At 40.6% G+C, this 19,840-nt stretch overlaps 1 protein-coding gene across 1 annotated transcript in view; it reads right to left on the minus strand.

The window, feature by feature from the left end:
- Positions 1-19,840, minus strand: part of ablim2 (actin binding LIM protein family, member 2) — a 112,479-nt gene that overhangs the window by 75,177 nt on the left and 17,462 nt on the right. Inside the window, exon 2 of the mRNA XM_072376984.1 lies at positions 15,859-16,026. Coding sequence (XP_072233085.1) covers positions 15,859-16,026 — 168 coding nt within the window. The remainder of the gene's footprint in view (positions 1-15,858; positions 16,027-19,840) is intronic.

A 19,840-nucleotide genomic window follows, 5' to 3' on the forward strand; every position in this document is an offset into this window, starting at 1 on the left:
ATGTGCAGATATGACAGAGGACGGCTACATAAATTTTACTCCAGTAGAACTTGACTCTCTTGTTGACAGCACTACAGCTTCAACACTGGACAATGTTGCCCCTCTGAAAAGGAAGGTAATCAGTCAGAAGAGGTTGGCTCTTTGGTATAATTCACAGCTGCGTGCGTTAAAGCAGACTGCAAGAAAGCTGGAGAGACAGTGGCGTTCCTCTAATTTAGAATAGTCTCAATTAGTCTGGAAAGATAGTTTAATAACGTATAAGAAAGCACTTCGTAAAGCTAGAACTGCTTATTATTCATTATTGATAGAAGAGAATAAGAATAATCCCAGGTTTCTTTTCAGCACTGTTGCCAGGCTGACAAAGAGTCCGAGCTCTGTTGAGTCATGCATTCCTTTAACTCTCAGCAGTGACGATTTCATGAGATTCTTTATCAATAAAATTGTTTCTATCAGAGAGAAGATTAATGGAATCCTTCCCACTGTTGTCACTGGTGTGTCGTCGGGTGGAGCAGCTTTGGAAGTATCTTTCGATCCTGATTTGTATTTAGACGGCTTCTGCCCAGTTGATCTTTCTGCGCTAACAACAGCAATAGTCTCTTCTAAACCATCAACTTGTATGTTAGACCCAATCCCAACCAGACTGTTCAAGGAGGTTTTCCCCTTAACTGACACTTCCATATTGGATTTGATCAATCGGTCTTTGTTGACAGGATATGTACCTCAGACTTTTAAGGTTGCTGTAATTAAACCTTTACTTAAAAAACCTACTCTTGATTCAGAAGTGTTGGCTAATTATCGACCTATATCCAATCTACCCTTTTTTTGTCTAAAGTTCTTGAAAAAATAGTTGCAGTTCAACTTTGTGATCATTTACGTAGAAGTAAACTGTTTGAGGAGTTTCAGTCAGGATTCAGAGTGCATCATAGCACAGAAACAGCACTGGTTAAAGTTACCAATGATCTCCTCTTAGCCTTTGATAGCGGACTTGTTTCTGTGCTTGTTCTGTTGGATCTCAGTGCTGCATTTGATACGATTGATCACAGCATTCTGTTACAGAGACTTGAACATGTTATTGGGATTAAAGGAACTGCATTAGGCTGGTTTAAGTCCTATTTATCTGATAGATTCCAGTTTGTTCTTGTAAATGAAGAATCTTCCTCACACATTGGAGTAAGTCATGGAGTTCCTCAGGGTTCTGTGCTTGGACCAATTCTTTTTACTTTGTACATGCTTCCATTAGGTAACATTATAAGACAGCATGGCATACATTTCCATTGTTATGCTGATGATACTCAGCTGTACTTATCTATGAAACCAGATGAAACCAATATGTTGGTCAGACTACAAGCCTGTCTTAATGACATAAAGACCTGGATGACTCAGAACTGTCTGCTTTTAAATTCAGACAAAACTGAAGTTGTTCTCTTTGGACCTGAGCGCTTCAGGAAGAAATTGTCTAGTTATATAGTTACTCTAGATGGTATTTCCTTGGCTTCTAGTTCTACAGTGAGGAACATTGGAGTTATTTTTTACCAGAATTTATCATTTGACTCACATATAAAACTGGTTTCTAGGACTGCCTTCTTTCACATTCGTAACATTGCTAAAATCAGGAACATCCTGTCTCAGGGTGATGCAGAGAAACTAGTCCATGCATTTGTTACTTCAAGATTGGACAACTGTAAAGCCTCAAGCTGATCCAAAATGCTGCAGCCAGAGTTCTGATGAGAACTGACAGGAAAGATCATGTTTCTCCAGTTTTAACTTCTCTTCACTGGCTCCCTTTAAATTCAAAATAGAATTTAAGATTCTTCTCCTCACATACTGCAGCAGTCACGCATGTGATTGATGCTTCACTGACATCGGGCACATTTCCTACCACTTTCAAACAAGCTCAGGTTACACCACTGCTCAAGAAACCTTCCCTCCCTCCAACTCATGTGAAGAATTATCGGCCGGTCTCTCTCCTCCCGTTTCTGTCTAAAATCATTGAAAGGGCGGTCTTTAAGCAGGTCAATGATTACCTCTCTCATAACAACCTCCTTGACCCAAACCAATCTGGGTTTAAAAGTGGACACTCCACCGAGACGGCTCTGTTAGCTGTGACAGAAGCCTTAAAAGAAGCGAGAGCGACAGCTAAGTCCTCTGTACTTATCCTGCTGGACTTATCAGCTGCATTTGACACTGTCAACCACAGTATTCTTTTGTCCATGCTCTCGAGCATGGGCATCACAGGGAGAGCACACTCCTGGTTTGAATCGTACCTCACTGGTCGGTCCTTCAAAGTATCCTGGCTTGGTCACACTTCTGCAGCACACCACCTCGCCACAGGGGTCCCCCAAGGCTCAGTACTGGGACCTCTTCTCTTTGCCATATACACCAACTCACTGGGACAGATCATCCGATCACATGGCTTCTCATACCAATGTTATGCTGATGATACCCAGCTCTATCTGTCATTCCCACCTGATGACTACACGGTCTCAGCACGAATCTCAGACTGTCTCTCTGACATATCAGCATGGATGAAAGCCCATCATCTCCAACTTAACCTCCCAAAAATGAACTGCTGGTCTTTCCAGCCAAACCAACCATACAACACAGCATCTGCATCCAAACCGAATCCCTATCTCTTGCTCCATCAAAGGTTGCTAGAAACTTGGGTGTCATGATTGATGACCAACTAACCTTCAAAGATCACGTTACCTCGGTTGCTCGTTCATGCCGCTTTGCATTACTAAACATAAGAAAGATCAGACCATACCTGACCCAACATACCACCCAGCTCCTGGTGCAGGCCATCGTCATCTCCCGCCTTGACTACTGCAACGCTCTCCTAACTGGTCTCCCAGCCTGTGCTGTGAAACCTCTGCAGATGATCCAGAACGCGGCGGCGCGTCTGGTCTTCAATCAGCCTAAAAGAACACACGTCACCCCTCTGTTCATTGAACTCCACTGGCTACCCTTAGCCGCCCGCATCAAATTCAAGTCACTGATGTTAGCCTACAAAGTGCTTAATGGAACGGCTCCCATCTACTTGAATGCTCTTGCAAAGGCTTATGTCACAACTCGGTCCCTCCGTTCGTCCCAGGATTGTCGTCTAGCAGTGCCTACACCACGCCTAAGACAATCCAAACTCTTTTCATGTGTCGTCCCACGATGGTGGAATGACCTACCAAGCGCTACCAGAACAGGGGCGTCCCTGTCTATCTTCAAGAAGCTCTTGAAAACCCAGCTCTTCAGAGAGCATCTCCCATCCTTGCACTTACCTTGTACTTCCCTACCCCCTCTATCTCTGCACTTTATCTTTCTGCACTTCTTTCTATGCCTACACCCTATCTCTACTCTGTCACCTCTGACATAGTCAGACTAGTGGGTTCCTTCTATGTAGTTTATTGTTAGCTTTATATAGCTTGTTAAATCTTCATTTGTAAGTTGCTTTGGATAAAAGCATCTGCTAAATACATAAACATAAACATATAAAGCTCTTAATGACCAAGCTCCATCATATCTTAAAGATCTCATTGTAAGATATTTTCCTAACAGAGCACTTCGTTCCCAAACTGCAGGTTTACTTGTTGTTCCCAGAGATTCTAAAAGTAGAATGGGAGGCAGAGCCTTCAGTTATCAGGCCCCTCTCTTGTGGAATAAGCTGCCAGTAAATGTCCGGGAAGCAGACACCTTTTCCACTTTTAAGATTAGGCTTAAAACTTTCCTTTTTGATAAAGCTTATAGTTAGGGATGGCTCAGGTAATCCTGAAACATCTACAACAAGCTACTATAGGCTTAGACTGCTGGGGGACCTCATCTGTCACACCTTTCCTCACTTTGCTCTTTTTTTTCCCCTGTTTAATTTCTCAAATGATTTTATGTACATGTGACATTGTGGTTATTAACTTGTGTTTCCCTGTTCCAACAGGTATCCTTTGAATGGTGTTATGGTGTTTTTTCCCCCCTCTTTTCTGTCTTCTCAAACCCCAGCTGGTCGAGGCGGATGGCCACCCTTCCTGAGTCTGGTTCTGCCAGAGGTTTCTTCCTGTTATAAGGGAGTCGTTCCTTTCCACAGTCGCCACAGGCATGCTCAGGACGGGATATTGGATATTATTTTTGAATTGGCTCCATATGAATTAATTGGATTATGATTACAATGAATTGAATTCCAATTGGCTTGAATTGGACTATATCATTTAAGTGCCTTGAGATGACAATTGTTGTAATCTGGCGCTATATAAATAAATTGAATTGAGAGTGCTTCATGAGTTACACAGCCTCTTTATTTGCTCTGTTTGGAGATCCTCCTGCTGTTTATTATAAATAAACATTCTCTACTCAGAACTGACTCTGCATCTGTGTCCCGAGGCCTTGACAGAATCTACTGTAAAATTTCAGAACCAAGCATGATCTGTTTTTCCTTGAATTCAACAAGTGATATGAGTGAGAACGTTAGATGCTTGAACGCATGGATGTGCAACAAATCTGCCCTGTTGTGATATATAAATAAAGCATTAATCATCTTTTTTTTACTCATGTACAAACAAAAAGAGGAAAAAAAAGATAGAATCAAAGATTTGGAGAAGTTGAACTGATGTTGACTAACAAACTAACACCTATATATCACTCTATGGTCAACGATTTAGACTTTATTGTCATGTAAATACACAAAATTACTCCTCTGCATTTAACCCATCCAGGTTGGAACCTGTTGAACGCACATGCACAGGGTCACACACTCATGGAAACAGATGCCATATACACTAAATATAGAGCCCGAGGAGCATGGGGGTACAGGGGCTTGCTCAAGGGCACCTTGGCCGTGGCAAGGAGGTGGACTGCCACCCTTCCAGCTGTCAGCTGTTAATTAGAAACCTTTGAGTGATGAGAGTGGGAATCGAACCGCCATTATTAGACGACCCACTCTAACCCTCGAGCTATGGCACTGCTTTCATCAATATTTAAAGCTACATTATAATTAATTTTAAATAAGTTTGAATGACCATCTCGGAAAGACTAATTCTGCAGTTAAAGTAAATCTCTCTGTCATGTAAGACAGATGTAATTTGGTCTGATTCAATTCAGCAATGCTGAGCAGAGAATTAAAGTAGCCTACTTGGACACATCTGAACAAGGCAGTCCTGTGTGTGTGTGTGTACATGTCGGAACATTGGGGAAGACTGAGAAGATGTGTCTGTACAACACACTACAAAATTAGAAATTCTATTTACTGACATGATATCAATATAAACAGTATTCTGCTCTGAGGTTGACCTTTCCTCTACCTTGTGTTTCTCAATGACGCTCACTGTGTGTGAGCATTTGTGTGTGTGTGAGCATAAGCAAGGTTAAATATAGGCTTTGTGTGCTATTTGGCTTCATCTATAAATGTGCGACCTTGACTGCAACTCTTTTTTTCCATGGCTCACCATCCATGTTTATATGTGTCGTGTGGTGGTTAGTGTTACATTTGGCTTTGTTCTTTGACATAATGTCATATTCTGACGGATGTTCCTAGGTTGTACTTTTCCACTCTGCTCATACTACACAATAGATGACCTTAAATGGTCCAAGACTTTAAGATAAGCATAACTAGACTAAATAACTGGGTCAGATGAAGCTTCTCTGTCTTGTCAGACAGACTGGTATATGCCTACAACAACACTCACACATACACACACATTGCTTATCACATCCAAAGAACACAACGAGGATAGTGATTGGCCTGCTCATGCCACTAAAAACTGGACAATTATACTCTGTGTAAGTCTGTTGTCTGTTGATCTCTGTGATCACCTCTGTGAGATAAAGCTGAATATAAATATGAAATGTTTCTGGATATTGGTGCTCGGCCTGATGCATTTCCTGCGAGAGCTCTGTCACTCCGAGTCCAGCGCTGCCATATACTTCACATGTGACCACTAATAAATACTTTGTTTAACTTAAGATTTCTCCAGCTTGTTCTTGGGCTTCTACAGGCATTGATTTGACCAGGTAACGGGAATTTACAAAAAAAAAAAAAAGGCTGATCAATCTGAGGTGAATGTATCCATATCTGAACAGGTTTAAACTGCAAGTAGCCAACTGTATTGAACAACAGGCAGGGGAGGTCTGGCTATTGTCTCACTCACATGCACTGAGAAGAAGGGACTAGATTTACCCTATTTATTGTACTGCTAATTGATTGAGCCCACAAATCAGAATATTCAACCATCTAATTTGGGGTAATGAAAATTATCCCACTAAATATGTTTTAAGTGGGTCACAAACTTTAAGTTTCTCACACTGCACATTTCAGAGACCTGGGCTGGACTGTGAACACCACCCACATTATTAAAAATGCCCAGCAGTGTCTATTTTTTCTGAGAACGCAGAGGGGGAACAAACTCAATCCCCCTCTGCTGAAAAACTTTTATCACTTTTTTTATCACACATATTAAGTCCGTTCTACAATAAGCTTTTGGTCTGTAAAACCTCATCAGGCCAAAATGAGCAACTAAACTTGTTAAAAATGCCACATCAAGGACAGCAAATACATATGCAGGACAGCATATACACACAGAACAGCTTGTCTATGAGAATGTCCCTCCATTCCTTTTCATTCTGAAGTAGGTGCAGCCCAACTCCCTCACATCCCCCTACACATGAGAGTATGAGGTCAGCTCCCCCAACCAAATGACAAACATGCAAATTCCCCTTGGCTGTGTTCTGGGTAGCCGGCTTCCAAGAAGGAGACAGTCCAACAGCCAACACCCCACTGAGAACATCACAACCATCTGCTATTGTAACACAACTGATCCAGCTGCCAGGACCTCAACATAAGGAAAGCAGCATTTATTGAATTCCAGGGAAAAGCGCACTAGGTAGTTATACCAACACAAACAATGCAGCCAATAAATCTGTCAAAACTCACTGAGACTAAGCTGTAATTTCCCAAAACACACAACATGACTGTATCACTACTGGAGCTGTCGTAACTGACATTCAAAGATAGATGTCTGGTGGAGAGCAGACAGTTTGATAGTTTTCTCTAGAACTTGAAAGTCATCTTAACTTCTCATCCAGCTTCTAAGGAGTCATGATGCCCAATTATGTCTCACATCACATTCAGTGGACAAAGGTAGCTGAATTTTATTATAATAATCATCTATTATCATCTATGTTAATTGCCTAGGAACTTCATCTATGTTGGTTTAAAGAGCTGAGTTTGATTTTTTGGGTTTGACAGTTGCATTAAAAAACCTATCGATAAACATTGAGGGATATAGTGGTAAACTTTGGAACAAGCTATAATTGGAGCTTTGAGTTGTTTTTGTTTGACGTACGCCTGATGAATTACAGCTGAACATAGGGAGGAATTGGACAGTTTATATAGAGTTTATATACATCAACAAAACCTGACCCAGACCACAACACACAAATATGGACTTTCAGGATAAACTAATTAAGACCAAACAATCAAAGTTAATTTACATTTTACACAAGCCTGTGTTAAAAAAATGGGATGGGCGTTTGGCAGCATCACAGAAGAGCTCAAATTTGATACTGTAGTATTTTTATGACAACAGCTCTCCAGATTAAGATCTGTCTGACAAAAGGGATCATAAAGGTTTTAGGTTTTGTGCCAGTCATGTTATAGATAACTTAAAACAAAAGTTGCAAGTTTCTAGTTTAGTTGACAACTCAAAGTGCTTTTACACTACAAGCCGCATTTACTCATTCACACACACAACACGTCTTAGTCAATATAATTTTACAGGCAACACAATAGTTTTTTCACTACCATAGACATTAACATCGATGGATGCATCAGTAGGCAATGTGGGGTTCAATGTCTAGCACACTTCAACGTGTGGTCTGGGAAAGCGAGAAGCAAATCACCGCCCTCCCAACTGGCAGATGACTGTTCTTCTACCTCAGCTACATTTGCCCCTCTACTAAATATATTTTATGAGGCTTTTGTCTTTCCTACAGCATATTCAACAAATAATTAAATAAACAAACAAATAAATTAAATGAGACAACCGTATAAAGATTGTTTGTTTACAAAGGATGGTCTCAAAGTGGTGTTCCATTATTTAAAGTGCTATGCTCAATGGAGCCATATACCCCCTGTCTCCCCTAGAGAACTTTGCTTCTTTATAATAGAAACATGCGATAATGAAATGCTGATTCTGCAGATTTGCATTTGAAAAAGTAACCCACATCCTATATGATTGTTTAGCATTGAGATATACCTCTTGCTGTTTTTAGGGGTGCTACACAAATGAAACAATATTCAAGTGGATCATTATTAAGGTTATGAACAAAAGACTTGGTTGCAAGGATGTGAGGACTTCTTGACAATGAAACATAACAGGGCAATCAACCATGACAAAGTAGAAGTGCTTGTATTTGCAACTAACAGGCCTTGATTTTTATTGAAAGAGTCTTAACCTTCTTGTTTATATTTAGCTTTGATTGCCTTGTTCTTCTTCATCTTCTGTCTTATTTGCAAAGAGATGTATGAAATGTTTAGAAAAGCAGACGTTACATAATATCTAATCAGACCCTAACAGTTGATCAAGAAATCACATCCTTAGGAGAAATAATTTGATTAACTATTTGCTGTAATTTGTCTCCACATGCCTGAGATGAAAATTTAGCTTAATTTTTACTATGTGAACCAAGTGATTACAGCCTTCCATGCCTGATATTCTGTTGGCATGATGCCAAAGTAGCTTTTATCCACTGACTCTGCCAGACCTGTAAATATGCCTTGTGGTATGTCTCACTAACTGATTAGTCGCAGACACTTCCGGTCTAAAAGACAAGGTGACTAAAACTTAGTCTCATTATTTTATTTGGAACTGATCAGAGTAAAAGGAACACAGTAATTCAGTTAGTTAGTTAGTGTCAGTTTATTTATTAATGACAGCTGGGATACACTCCAGCTCATCAGCAGACCTGATTAACAAACAAGTAAAATCAGAAAAAAGATAACGGGCCTGCAAGTAATCTACTAAAACCATATCAGTCAGTGGGTTTACATGATGAGATTAACTCGATTGTAGCTATAGTTGGGTTATGCTCCTTATCTGAGCAAGGGTAATTATGCTTTGTTACATGGCGGTGAATGAATCGAATCACTGGCACAAAGCATGCAATACTACAGTAGATAAGTGGTGCTGTACCCATTTCAACTATCGCTAATAGAGCCACTTCCGGTTGACCACCAACAACAACTAAGGCATTCGAGAAAGATGGCGAACAAAGAGCAAGATGAAGCTATGTCCCTCTACATTTGTGATGAGCATGGTTATGGTACAAACAACGGTGCATTCTCCATCGCGTTGTTTGTTTGTTTCTGACGGCGGCGACAACAATAGTAATATCGTCTCCTTCGACTTCTGGGTGACGATTGCGGGAAAAAATCTTGAGCATGCGCAGAACGCTCAATCCTATCCACTGTCGTCTCCAGGCACGTTAAGTGGGCAATCGGATCGAGTTATCCCGGGGTCTTAATTCGATCGCAAGTAACCCGATCTGATTAAATTTCTTGTCGGATTAAGCTTGTTACATGAGCTGAATAACTCAGTTTTATTGTAATTTAGCCATCAATCCGATCCGATTGCCCACATGTAATCGCACTGAGTGAGTCTGGCCTCCTTGGCCAGGTTGTTCCAGAGCTTCAAAGCCATCATAGCAAAGAATGGCAACTACTTGTCTTCAATATTGCAGCAGGAAGATGGGTGTATGGGATGCTCTAGGGCTCATAAAAATATACAGCCTCATGAAGTAGCTGAAGACAATCATTCGTTTAGAGTTTTAAAAGCATAAAATGCAAGAAAAAAATATGCCTGTTGACCCACCAAAAGGGAACACGCAAGTATATGTACTATGAATGAGATCTGACCATAATTAATATCCTTCCACTACCCTTTCAGCTGGTATGGGTCCACTGACCCCAAAATACTTTTACCTACTCATCTGGTGAAGTTTGCTTAACAACTAACACACCCTCAATGTAGAGGGGGACTTACATGGTGTATTCAACATTTCAGAATGTGTCTTTCCCATAATAATGGATAACTTGGGCCTTTACCTTCTTGTTCTAGGTTCCTCCTGGAGGCTAATCCAGTCATGTTGAACAGAGTACTTTGCTGTCAACCTGAACTCTTGCAATCTCCCTACAGACACACAGCTTATGTCTCAATACATACTGAAGTGCTAAGTCTCGCTATGTTATGACATTGATAGTCAATGTCTTGGTCCATTATCATGTCTAGAGTCAACGTCTTGCTACATGATGATTCAACACTGATGGGTTGGCCACAAATACTTACATAGAAGAAAGAGGAGGTGTTGGAAGGTATAAGTTGGACTTCCATGCATAACATCACGAGTCTGTCACTGACACCACGTTTTACACAGTTATTTTACTTATATGCTTCCCTCTCACTCACAGTTTCTCACTTAACTTTTTACTATTTCAATAATAACTGAACTAATTGCTGAACTCCTACAAATGACTGGTATTGAATTAGCCAAACCCATGCTTCCTAATTAAGCCTTTCTGAAAGGGATCTGAATAACTTAATCCAGTAAGGAAAACATGCTCCCTGTCCTTGTAATTATGACCTTTAGTAACAGTGCTATAATGCCTCTCAAGTATTAACATCTGATGAAGTTCTCTGAGTTATTAGTAAGTGTGACCTGAGGCGTGTAATAATTTAAATTTCCTCAAACATGAAAGCTCTTTACGAAGGAACAAACTCAGCTCTATTAGTTAGCTTCACAATAATAAACCACATCCCACTCTGGTTAAATTCCTTCTTGACTAATCAGGTTTCTTTATTGAGAAACAACAATTTAACAAAAAAGATATTTCTTTTGTGAAATATTATGTTAAGTAGCAGATTGCATAGCTGTCTACCAAAACATTTTTTTAGGCCACTTAAAAGCTCAAACGCATTCTTAACACAACTTGAGTATAAGTGTGCAAGTTTATCAACAAAATTTGATAAATACTGTAAGATTAGAACATACTAAGATGCAAGCTGAGAAGTTGAGGGGAGGGGGAAAGCGTGTGTGCAAATGGATAAAGGGTTGGGGAATTATTGCAATGCTGCGCTAGGGTAATGAATAGTCTATGAATCTATGTATGCATGGACTGACAGTAAGAGTGAATGCAGTTCAGATAATGTGGGCCTCAAAACATCTTTTGGTCTTGTTGTCAAAGTATTTAATTTTACTCAGAAAGTAAGAGATAGAACACCATGGCTTTTTGACATTAGTCAAAAAGTATAATTTATTTCTTATACCAAAGCACTCCCGACTAACTATCACACCATAAGATAGAAGTACAGGTACATCAGAAAAAACTTAGTAGTTTTGTCCACTGTTGGTATAAACCAGCTGATTGACTGTATATTTCAAAATGAACTCTACTTCCCTTCCACCATATTCAGTAGTTTGAAATCATTAGCAATATTCTTGTACATAGCTCTCTTAATCCTTTAATTTCCCGCTCTACCACTTAGTAGAGCATATTTTTAAAGAAAATTGGAAATATGCCTACCTGAGCTATCTCCTACACTCTCTTTAGGATATGTACTGCTCCAAATGAGCATATATTATGTAATTATTTTTTTCAAATTTTGTAACTTTGGCTATAAAATGATATCTCAACTTATTTTATTTTTTTGTTAAATATTGATTTTTCGCATTTCAGTTAGGTTGAGGTCTGGACTTTGACTGGACTATTACAACACCTTGATTCTTTTCTTTTCAGAACAAAATCAAATCATCAGCCTTCTAACACCATGCTTGACAGTTGGTATTCAGGAGGTGTTCAAAGGACATTGTTACAGAAGTCATGTGGTTTGTTCAGATGTAACTTTACAAACCTAAGTTATGATGCCATGTTCTTTTTAGAGAAAATAGGCTTTCTCCTGCAACCCTTCCAAACAAACCATACTTGTTCAGTATTTTTCTGAATGTACTGTTATGAACTTTTTATTTAACATGATACCTGAGGTCTGTAGTGTCTGAGATGTAGCTCTTGGCAATATATAATGGCTGAAAATACACTATATTGCCAAAAGTATTCGTTCATCTACCTTTACTCGCATATGAAATTAAGTGACATCCCATTCTTAATCCATAGGTTTTAATATGACGACAGCCCACCCTTTGCAACTATAACGGCTTCAACTCTTCTGGGCAAGCTTCCCACAAGGTTTAGGATTGTATTTATGGGAATTTTTGTGAGGTCAGACACCGATGTTGGGCGAGAAGGCCTGGCTCACAGTCTCCGCTCTAATTCATCCCAGTGTTCTATCGGGTTGAGGTCAGGACTCTGTGCAGGCCAGTCAAGTTCTTCCACACCAAAATCACTCATCCATGTCTTTGTCGACCTTGCTTTGTGCACTGGTGCGCAGTCATGTTTGAACAGGAAGGGGCCATCCCCAAACTGTTTTCACAAAGTTGGAAGCATAAAATTGTCCAAAAAATCTCTTGGTATGCTGAAGCATTCAGACTTCCTTTCAATGAAACTAAGAGGCCAAGCCGAGCTCCTGACACAACACCACACCATAATCTCTCCTCCACACTTGGCACAATGCAGTTAGACCACTGCATCCAACGTTTTGCATTGCACTCAGTGATGTATGGCTTGGATGCAACTGCTCGGCCATGGAAACTGATTCCATGAAGCTCTCTACGCACTGTTCTTGAGCTAATCTAAGGCTCACATGAAGTTTAGAGGTCTGTAGTGATTGACTGAGTGAGAAAGCGACCTCTGCACACTATACGCCTCAGCATCCGCTGACCCAGCTCTGTCATTTTACATGGCCTACCACTTCGTGGCTGAGTTGCTGTCGTTCCCAATCGCTTCCACTATGTTATAATACCGGGGAAATAGCAAGGAAATTTCACGACTGAACTTGTTGCACAGGTGGCATCCTATCACGGTACCACACTGGAATTCACTGAGCTCCTGAGAGCAACCCATTATTTCACAAAAGTTCGTAGAAGCAGTCTGCATGCCTAGGTGCTTGAATCTATACACCTGTGGTCATGTAAGTTATTGGAACATCTGAACTCACCCATGTCTGTATGTAGGATATCTTTGTATGTATGTATGTATGTATGTATGTATGTATCCTATAAGTAGTTTTACAGTTGTTGCATATATGCTGGCAAACAAAGTGACTTCTCCCCACACTTGACAAAATCACTGACTGTGGCTACATATGAACAATGGAATTGAACGACTGCACTTAAAATATGAACAGTTCACCTGCTGTAGCCTGAACACACAGTCTCACACCTTCCTCCTGGTCCGCATTGACTTGCATTGCGTGCCGCATGTGCGTAATCAAATGTCATGAGGTTTTGGACCTTTACCTCAGACAAACGATTTCTCATGGCTATTTTTCTGTTGTTCTGGAGGCTGAATCCGAGCTCTACTGCCACACTGGAGACTGGAATTACAAGCCCCACTTCAGGTGAAGCCAACAAGGTCATACATCAAGAGAGACAATAGCTAAATAATATGCTCATTCACCACCAAGTGGTCAGGGGTGTGAATTGCAATCTGTCAAATTGACAGATGGTCCTCAGATTTTTCTGTAACCGTTTTAAAAAAACAGTCAACGACGGAAAATATTCATTTAACACGACCCCTGGTCCCACTTACGTACACTGATCACTAATTGCAGTTTACGTTTCTCTTCATCACAAATGCATCATGGGAATGCACATGCTGCTCCCTTGCTCATGGAGTCAAAGATGGAGGAGGAGGTGGGATGTGGCTGCACAGACAGTGAGTCTGCTGATGTGTGTAAGATTAAAGGCGACAAATTCCAGGAAGCTGTCGACACCGTAGCAACCCTGTTGGTCACTTAGCTACCACAGTGTGTTTTGAAAACAACAGCAGTCTGACATAAGGCTTACAGTGAGAGTCAGGGCTGGGAAGGGCACAAACATGAGTCACATGCAAAAGGAGAAAAAAAGCTTTTTTTTTTTCAGATGCTTCATAATTTATTTGTGACTGAATGAAAATTCGCCAACAGAAATTTGATTTGATGAGATAAGAAAAAGTGTCTGATGATATTAGTATTAACCCTTTAGGCGCCAGAGGTTTTTTTCTAAAATCCTTGATTTTGACAAAGAAATTTCAAAAGGCTATATCTTAAAACTGATAAGAGATAGAGACTTTCTGTAAATTAGAGAAATGTTAAGGATGACCCAAAGTTTATGAAGGAAGCAAACTTAATTAACCTAATTTGCATATTATGACATCATGGGTTGGCGGCCATCTTGGATTATAGAATTTTTATGAAATTTTCATGTTTCAATTATGAAATGCAGCCTTTTTCCCCAAATATGCCCCTATTAATCTCTGTGCTATATTCAATATTCTATATTCAATGGGCTAGACAATGCAAAATGTTCAGGGAAATAGCAAAGAGTAAACCAACACTGTAAATAATTTCTAATAAATGGCCAAAAAAATGCACATGAGCGATAACCTCACGTTTGCCTGCAGAGGTCAAAATAGCCCTATGCGTATTCATCCAGCTGACACTGTTTGTAGTTATTTATGGTGTTATACCTTTCATTGCATGGTACCACACAAAGCCCACACCTGTATTTTGTCTGACGGCGGCCTTTAGGCTGGGTCCGGTACTTGATTACCATCTACTGTAAAAGCTTCATGACATCCATTAATCCATCCATTTTCTTCTATTTCTGCAAGATCAAGATACAAAAGTAACAGGTCCAGAGGGGAAACCCAGACATCCCTCTTCCCATTGACATTCTCAAGCTCCCTCTGGGGGATCCCAAGGCGTTCCCTCCAGTGACTTCTGGGACTACACCGCGGTCTCTTCCCAGTTGACGCATCCAAAGACCTCCAAAAGGAGGCATTCAAATCAGATGGCGGAACCACCTCAGCTGATTCACCTTTCGATTCAGAGGAGCAGCGGCTGTTCTTCAGGTTCCCTCTGCTCAAGCTCCTCCCCTTATCTATAAGGCTGAGCCCAGACACCCTCTAAAGGAAACTCATTTCATCCACTTAGATCTGTGATATCATTCTTTCAGTCACTACCCAGATCTCGTGACCATGGGTGAGGGTTGGAACAAAGACGTACAACGAAAGCACTGATTTTTGGCTCGGCTCCCTCTTTGCCACAACAAACTAATGCAGTACCCTTATTTCTGCTGGTGAAGCTACAATCTGTCCATCTTTCTCTTGCTCCATCCTACCATCAGTCGTGAAAAAGATCCCCAGATGCTTAAACTCATCCTCTTGAGAGAAAGACCCACCCCTGACCTGGTCGTAGCCCTCCACCTTTTTCTAGTGGAGAACCATGGCCTTAGACTTTGAGAAAGACTTTCACACTCAGCAGCGAACGCATGAGGTCATGTCCTGAAGGAGCCAACAGAACTATATCTTTCACAAAAAGCAGAGATGCAATCCTCTGAGGTTCCCAAATCAGACACCCTCCTATCTCCAACAATGCCTCCAGATCCTGTTCATGAACACCACAAGCAGGATCGGTGACAAGGGGGAGCCCTGGTGGTATCTCCTTTTATAAAATGGGGACCACCAACGCAACTGTCCCAGACCTCACTATAATACTGAAGGAGCATGTCAGCCAAGACAACTATACAACATCTAGAGCCTTCAGCATCTCAGGGCAAATCTTGTCCATTCCTGACACTTTATAGCCAGAGAGCTGGCTTTTGTCTGATTTAGCTTACATGGCACAACTTTGCGCTTTACAACAATAGCCCCAGAGTCAAATACTAAGTTCAGGCTTGTTCTGAGACGTTGGATAATGGTGTAAAGGAGAGAGGTATAATCTGGATGTTACATACCTTTGCAGACAAAACACTTGATGTGGAAGTGTTTGTTCTGAACTCGGAGAGCCTCGCCTTTACAGGGCTTCTTACAATTCTGACAGGCAATAAGTCCTCCTCCTCCACCCTGCTTCGGCTTTGACTTCTGCTGCTCAAGAGGGCTGTGGACAGCCTGCTGCTGAAAGACTGCACGAGACAAAAGAGACAGAGACAATTTTTACATCTTTCCAGCACACATGGGGCCTTATGAACTCTATGTTCAGGTGACCACTCCAAACCGTGAGCTACAGAAATTAGCAGCAATTTCATTTAGGGATGCACCAATCCGCTTTTTTCACCTCCAATACCGATACCGATATCAGAAGTTTAGTATCGGCCGATACAGATCCGATACTAATACAGAAAAACAGTGCAGAATTATGGCAATAAACGATAAGTTTCATTGTGCAGAAAAGCCTGGGATCATTCTTTTGTGCAAGGCAACATCAGACTTGACTTAAACATTTCTTTCCTATTTTTTTAAAAAACAAATAAACAGATATAAATTACTTAATTACTGAATTACTGTGATGAGAATTACTTATTTAGTAATTGTGCATCAGTAAAAAAAATCTTAACCATAGAAATACAACAAGTGTAACTGGTTCAGTCAAAATATAAAACAAAATATTAAATAATAAAGGGGCTGAAATTGAGAAAAAAATAACAAAAGCTTGGTTGGCAGACTTTAAAAATAAATAGCAATCAGCTCTTTTTTTGTTTAGTACAAATGGGAATTAAACATCCATTACAAAAGCATCTGAACAAAACAATAGCTTCTCTAGCTTGGTGAAAACAAACAAACAAAAAATAAATGAGGCACTCCCAACTTAGCAATTTTTTCCACCACTAGAGGGGGCAGAAGGCCCTTGGATGAATGCCAATGCTAGACAGGACAAGGGGGAAATTTAATAGAAAAAAAAATCAGCCGATATGGCTCGGCCCATTGTCACCGATACCTGATCTCGATTTTTTTTCGACATGTGTACTGATGTCCGATCCAAATATAGGATCGGTGCATCCCCAATTTCTGCATCATTAAACTCTTTAAATGCCAGTTTTCTGCTTCTTCATATTACATTTTTATCATAAAACATTTATTTGATCAATTAATATCCAAGGGATCACTTCTCATCACAAATGTCACTTCAGACAAGAATACAAAAATGGCAAATCTCGTTATTTTTCTTCAAAAACCTGAAACATTCCTTTCATCATCAGTATCCTGCGCCGGTTAGCAGATGTCAATGAGCAGGGAGGCGGTTGGGTAGGCTTTTAGCACATCGGGGCGTCGGGACACTCACTGCTGGTGACGGAGGGGAGTCAGTGGAGTCAGATGGAGCCATTTTGAGTTCAAGGTGGGATGGGTTGTTGATGCAGGGACATCAGCGAGGTGGTCCGGGATGTCACCAGTTTACAGTGCTGCTGAAAAGTGGAGGGGGGGGGGGGGGGGGTGTTCTTCCTCGGATCAACTTCTGTCCATGGAGCTTCATGTTTAGGAGTTGAGCAGGAGGGCTGCTGGCAGGAGTGGGAATCCCTGATTCCACTGAGGGGGGACAACTTAATGCAGTGCTTGGTCGCCATGTCTATGAAGTTGGATAACAACTCGCCTTTTTTCCGGAGCTCGTCTGAGAGTCGTCGGATATCCTCTCTGAGGTTGACGATTGTTTTATTTGCAATTTGCAGTGACATACTAGGTGCGTGTCCATCAGCCTGTTTAGATGCGCATCGAGAAGTATTGCATCGAAAAATTATGATGGAGACTCCATAATTTGAATTAAAATCCCCTGATTCGTACAAATGAAAATATGCTCGCTAGCGCCAGGTTCTGGTCGATTCGAAAGGGATGGAAACAGCTGTGTTCGCATCAAGTCTGACATAGCGCACTTTCACCCCACTTTCACCCCGATCTCTGCTTGGGCAATTAAGAGCATTAAATAACACCTCTTGCCACTTTCCCCTCATGACAGCCCCTCTAATCGCCAGGACTAACTGGGGTTCAAGTCCTCTCTCCATGGTGATACACTCCGGGTCAGTAAGCCAGTAAAACGTTTACAGGCTGGTTGTCATACCAACCTGCGGAAAAGTCGTGTGAGTTGAAAAACTCACCAAAGTTGTACTTTTGATGGAAACACACATGATTCAAATTTCTTTAAATGAGCATTTCCCAATGATTCAAATCACTTTTGGTGGAAACATGACTACTGTCTTCACAGGGCAAGGCTTCCATTTGATGGTAACCATCGTTTTAGTCCGTTGTTAGCTTGTTTTTAGCTAGTTGCACATGCAGAGTCTTTAAACTGATTTACAAGCAACAGATGTGATGTAGAAAGTTAGCACTGCATGCTTACTCTGCAAGCAGAACAACAACAGGCATAACATTCCCCAAACACTTTCTTTATTGGATAAAACGCTCTGCTCACAGGTAGCTGAATGTTTGGTTCTGATGGCCACTAGTCCTGGCTCAGTATTTACAAGGCACGAGTAAGAATTACACTATCCCCTCAAATGTTTATCGGCTTCCTGTCGCTACAAATGACTTTTAAAATTTTTTAGCTGATGTCCTCAAACATTATGCAGGGAGTGAAGTGATACTTATGGGAGATTTTAATTTAAACTGGCTTGATAAAGTATGTAGGAAAACGCTCAAGGACATTATCAAAATGTTGCAGATGACACAAATGATAAGTAAACCCACAAGCATAACAAAATCTTCTCAAACACTACTAGACCTCATCTTTACAAATAAACCAGACAGGATCACCAAAACCTACAACCTGATCACTGGTCTGTCAGATCATAATCTTACACTGACCGCTAGAAAGCTGACCAATTCACGTTATCTGAATCAACATACAACGAAAAACCATCCCAATATATCTTTCATCCCAAAGCAAGACTCGGCAGTCATTGGAAAAGAAATAAAGGAAACAAGATGGACTGACATTTCTGATAACAAATCCTGTGAACAAGCAAGCAATGATCTAATGATGACTTTTAAGGCTATTGTGTTGAGATATACAAAAACAAGGTCTAAAAAACAAAACGCAACCTGCCTTGGTTTGATAGCCATCTATGGGGCATAATGAAAAGAGAGATACTGCTCTTAGAAAGTTTTTAAGGTCAACATTAAGTACTGATCATCTAATCTTTAAAAGTTTAAGAAAAAGGGTTACACAGCAACTTAGAAAGGCTAGGGCAACTTTTTTTCTGAATCTTACAGGGATACCAAAGGGAACAGTAAAAAAATGATGGAATAGCATCAATAAATTACTTGGGAAGGAAAAACACACACATCAAAGCATTCAGCTCAAGGTAAATGGCTCTATCCAAAATGATAGCCATGCTATTGCTATTCATTTCAATGATTATTTTTTCATTTCTGTGCAGCAACTTAGTCACACATTTCCGGTAACAGACCCTCCGCAACCATTTACTTGTGAAGGGCCTGTATTTAACCTAAACACAATAAATGAGGCTAAAGTGGATACAATTTTATCAAACTTGTCAAACAGCAAGGCCAAGGATATACACTGCCTGGACACTGCATTTTTAAAGCTACATAAAGAGTCTGTAATTTCGTCACTTACCACAATAATAAACAAATCTATAAATGAAGGCATCTTTCCCAGTACTTTTAAAAACACTATAGTAACTCCAGTCCATCAATCTGGTGACGATCAAGAGGTCAGTAACTACCTCCCCATTAAGGTACTCCCAGCAGCCTCATAGGTCTTGGAAAAGGCAGTGGCAGAACAACTCATTGCCCACCTTGAATCCAAGGCTCTTTTACACCCTCTGCAGTTTGGATTTAATAAAAAACACTCCACTGACACGGCCTGCCGCTACTTCAGTTGAAATTAAAACCAACTTAAACAAAGGAGGAGTGGTTGGTTCTGTCTTTCTAGACCTACACAAAGCCTTTGATACTGTCAATCATAACAAACTGTTGCACAAACTT

This window comes from Leuresthes tenuis, unplaced genomic scaffold, assembly GCF_036924035.1.
Source record: "Leuresthes tenuis unplaced genomic scaffold, fLeuTen1.0.hap1 SCAF_22, whole genome shotgun sequence".
NCBI classification, from domain to species: Eukaryota; Metazoa; Chordata; class Actinopteri; order Atheriniformes; family Atherinopsidae; genus Leuresthes; species Leuresthes tenuis.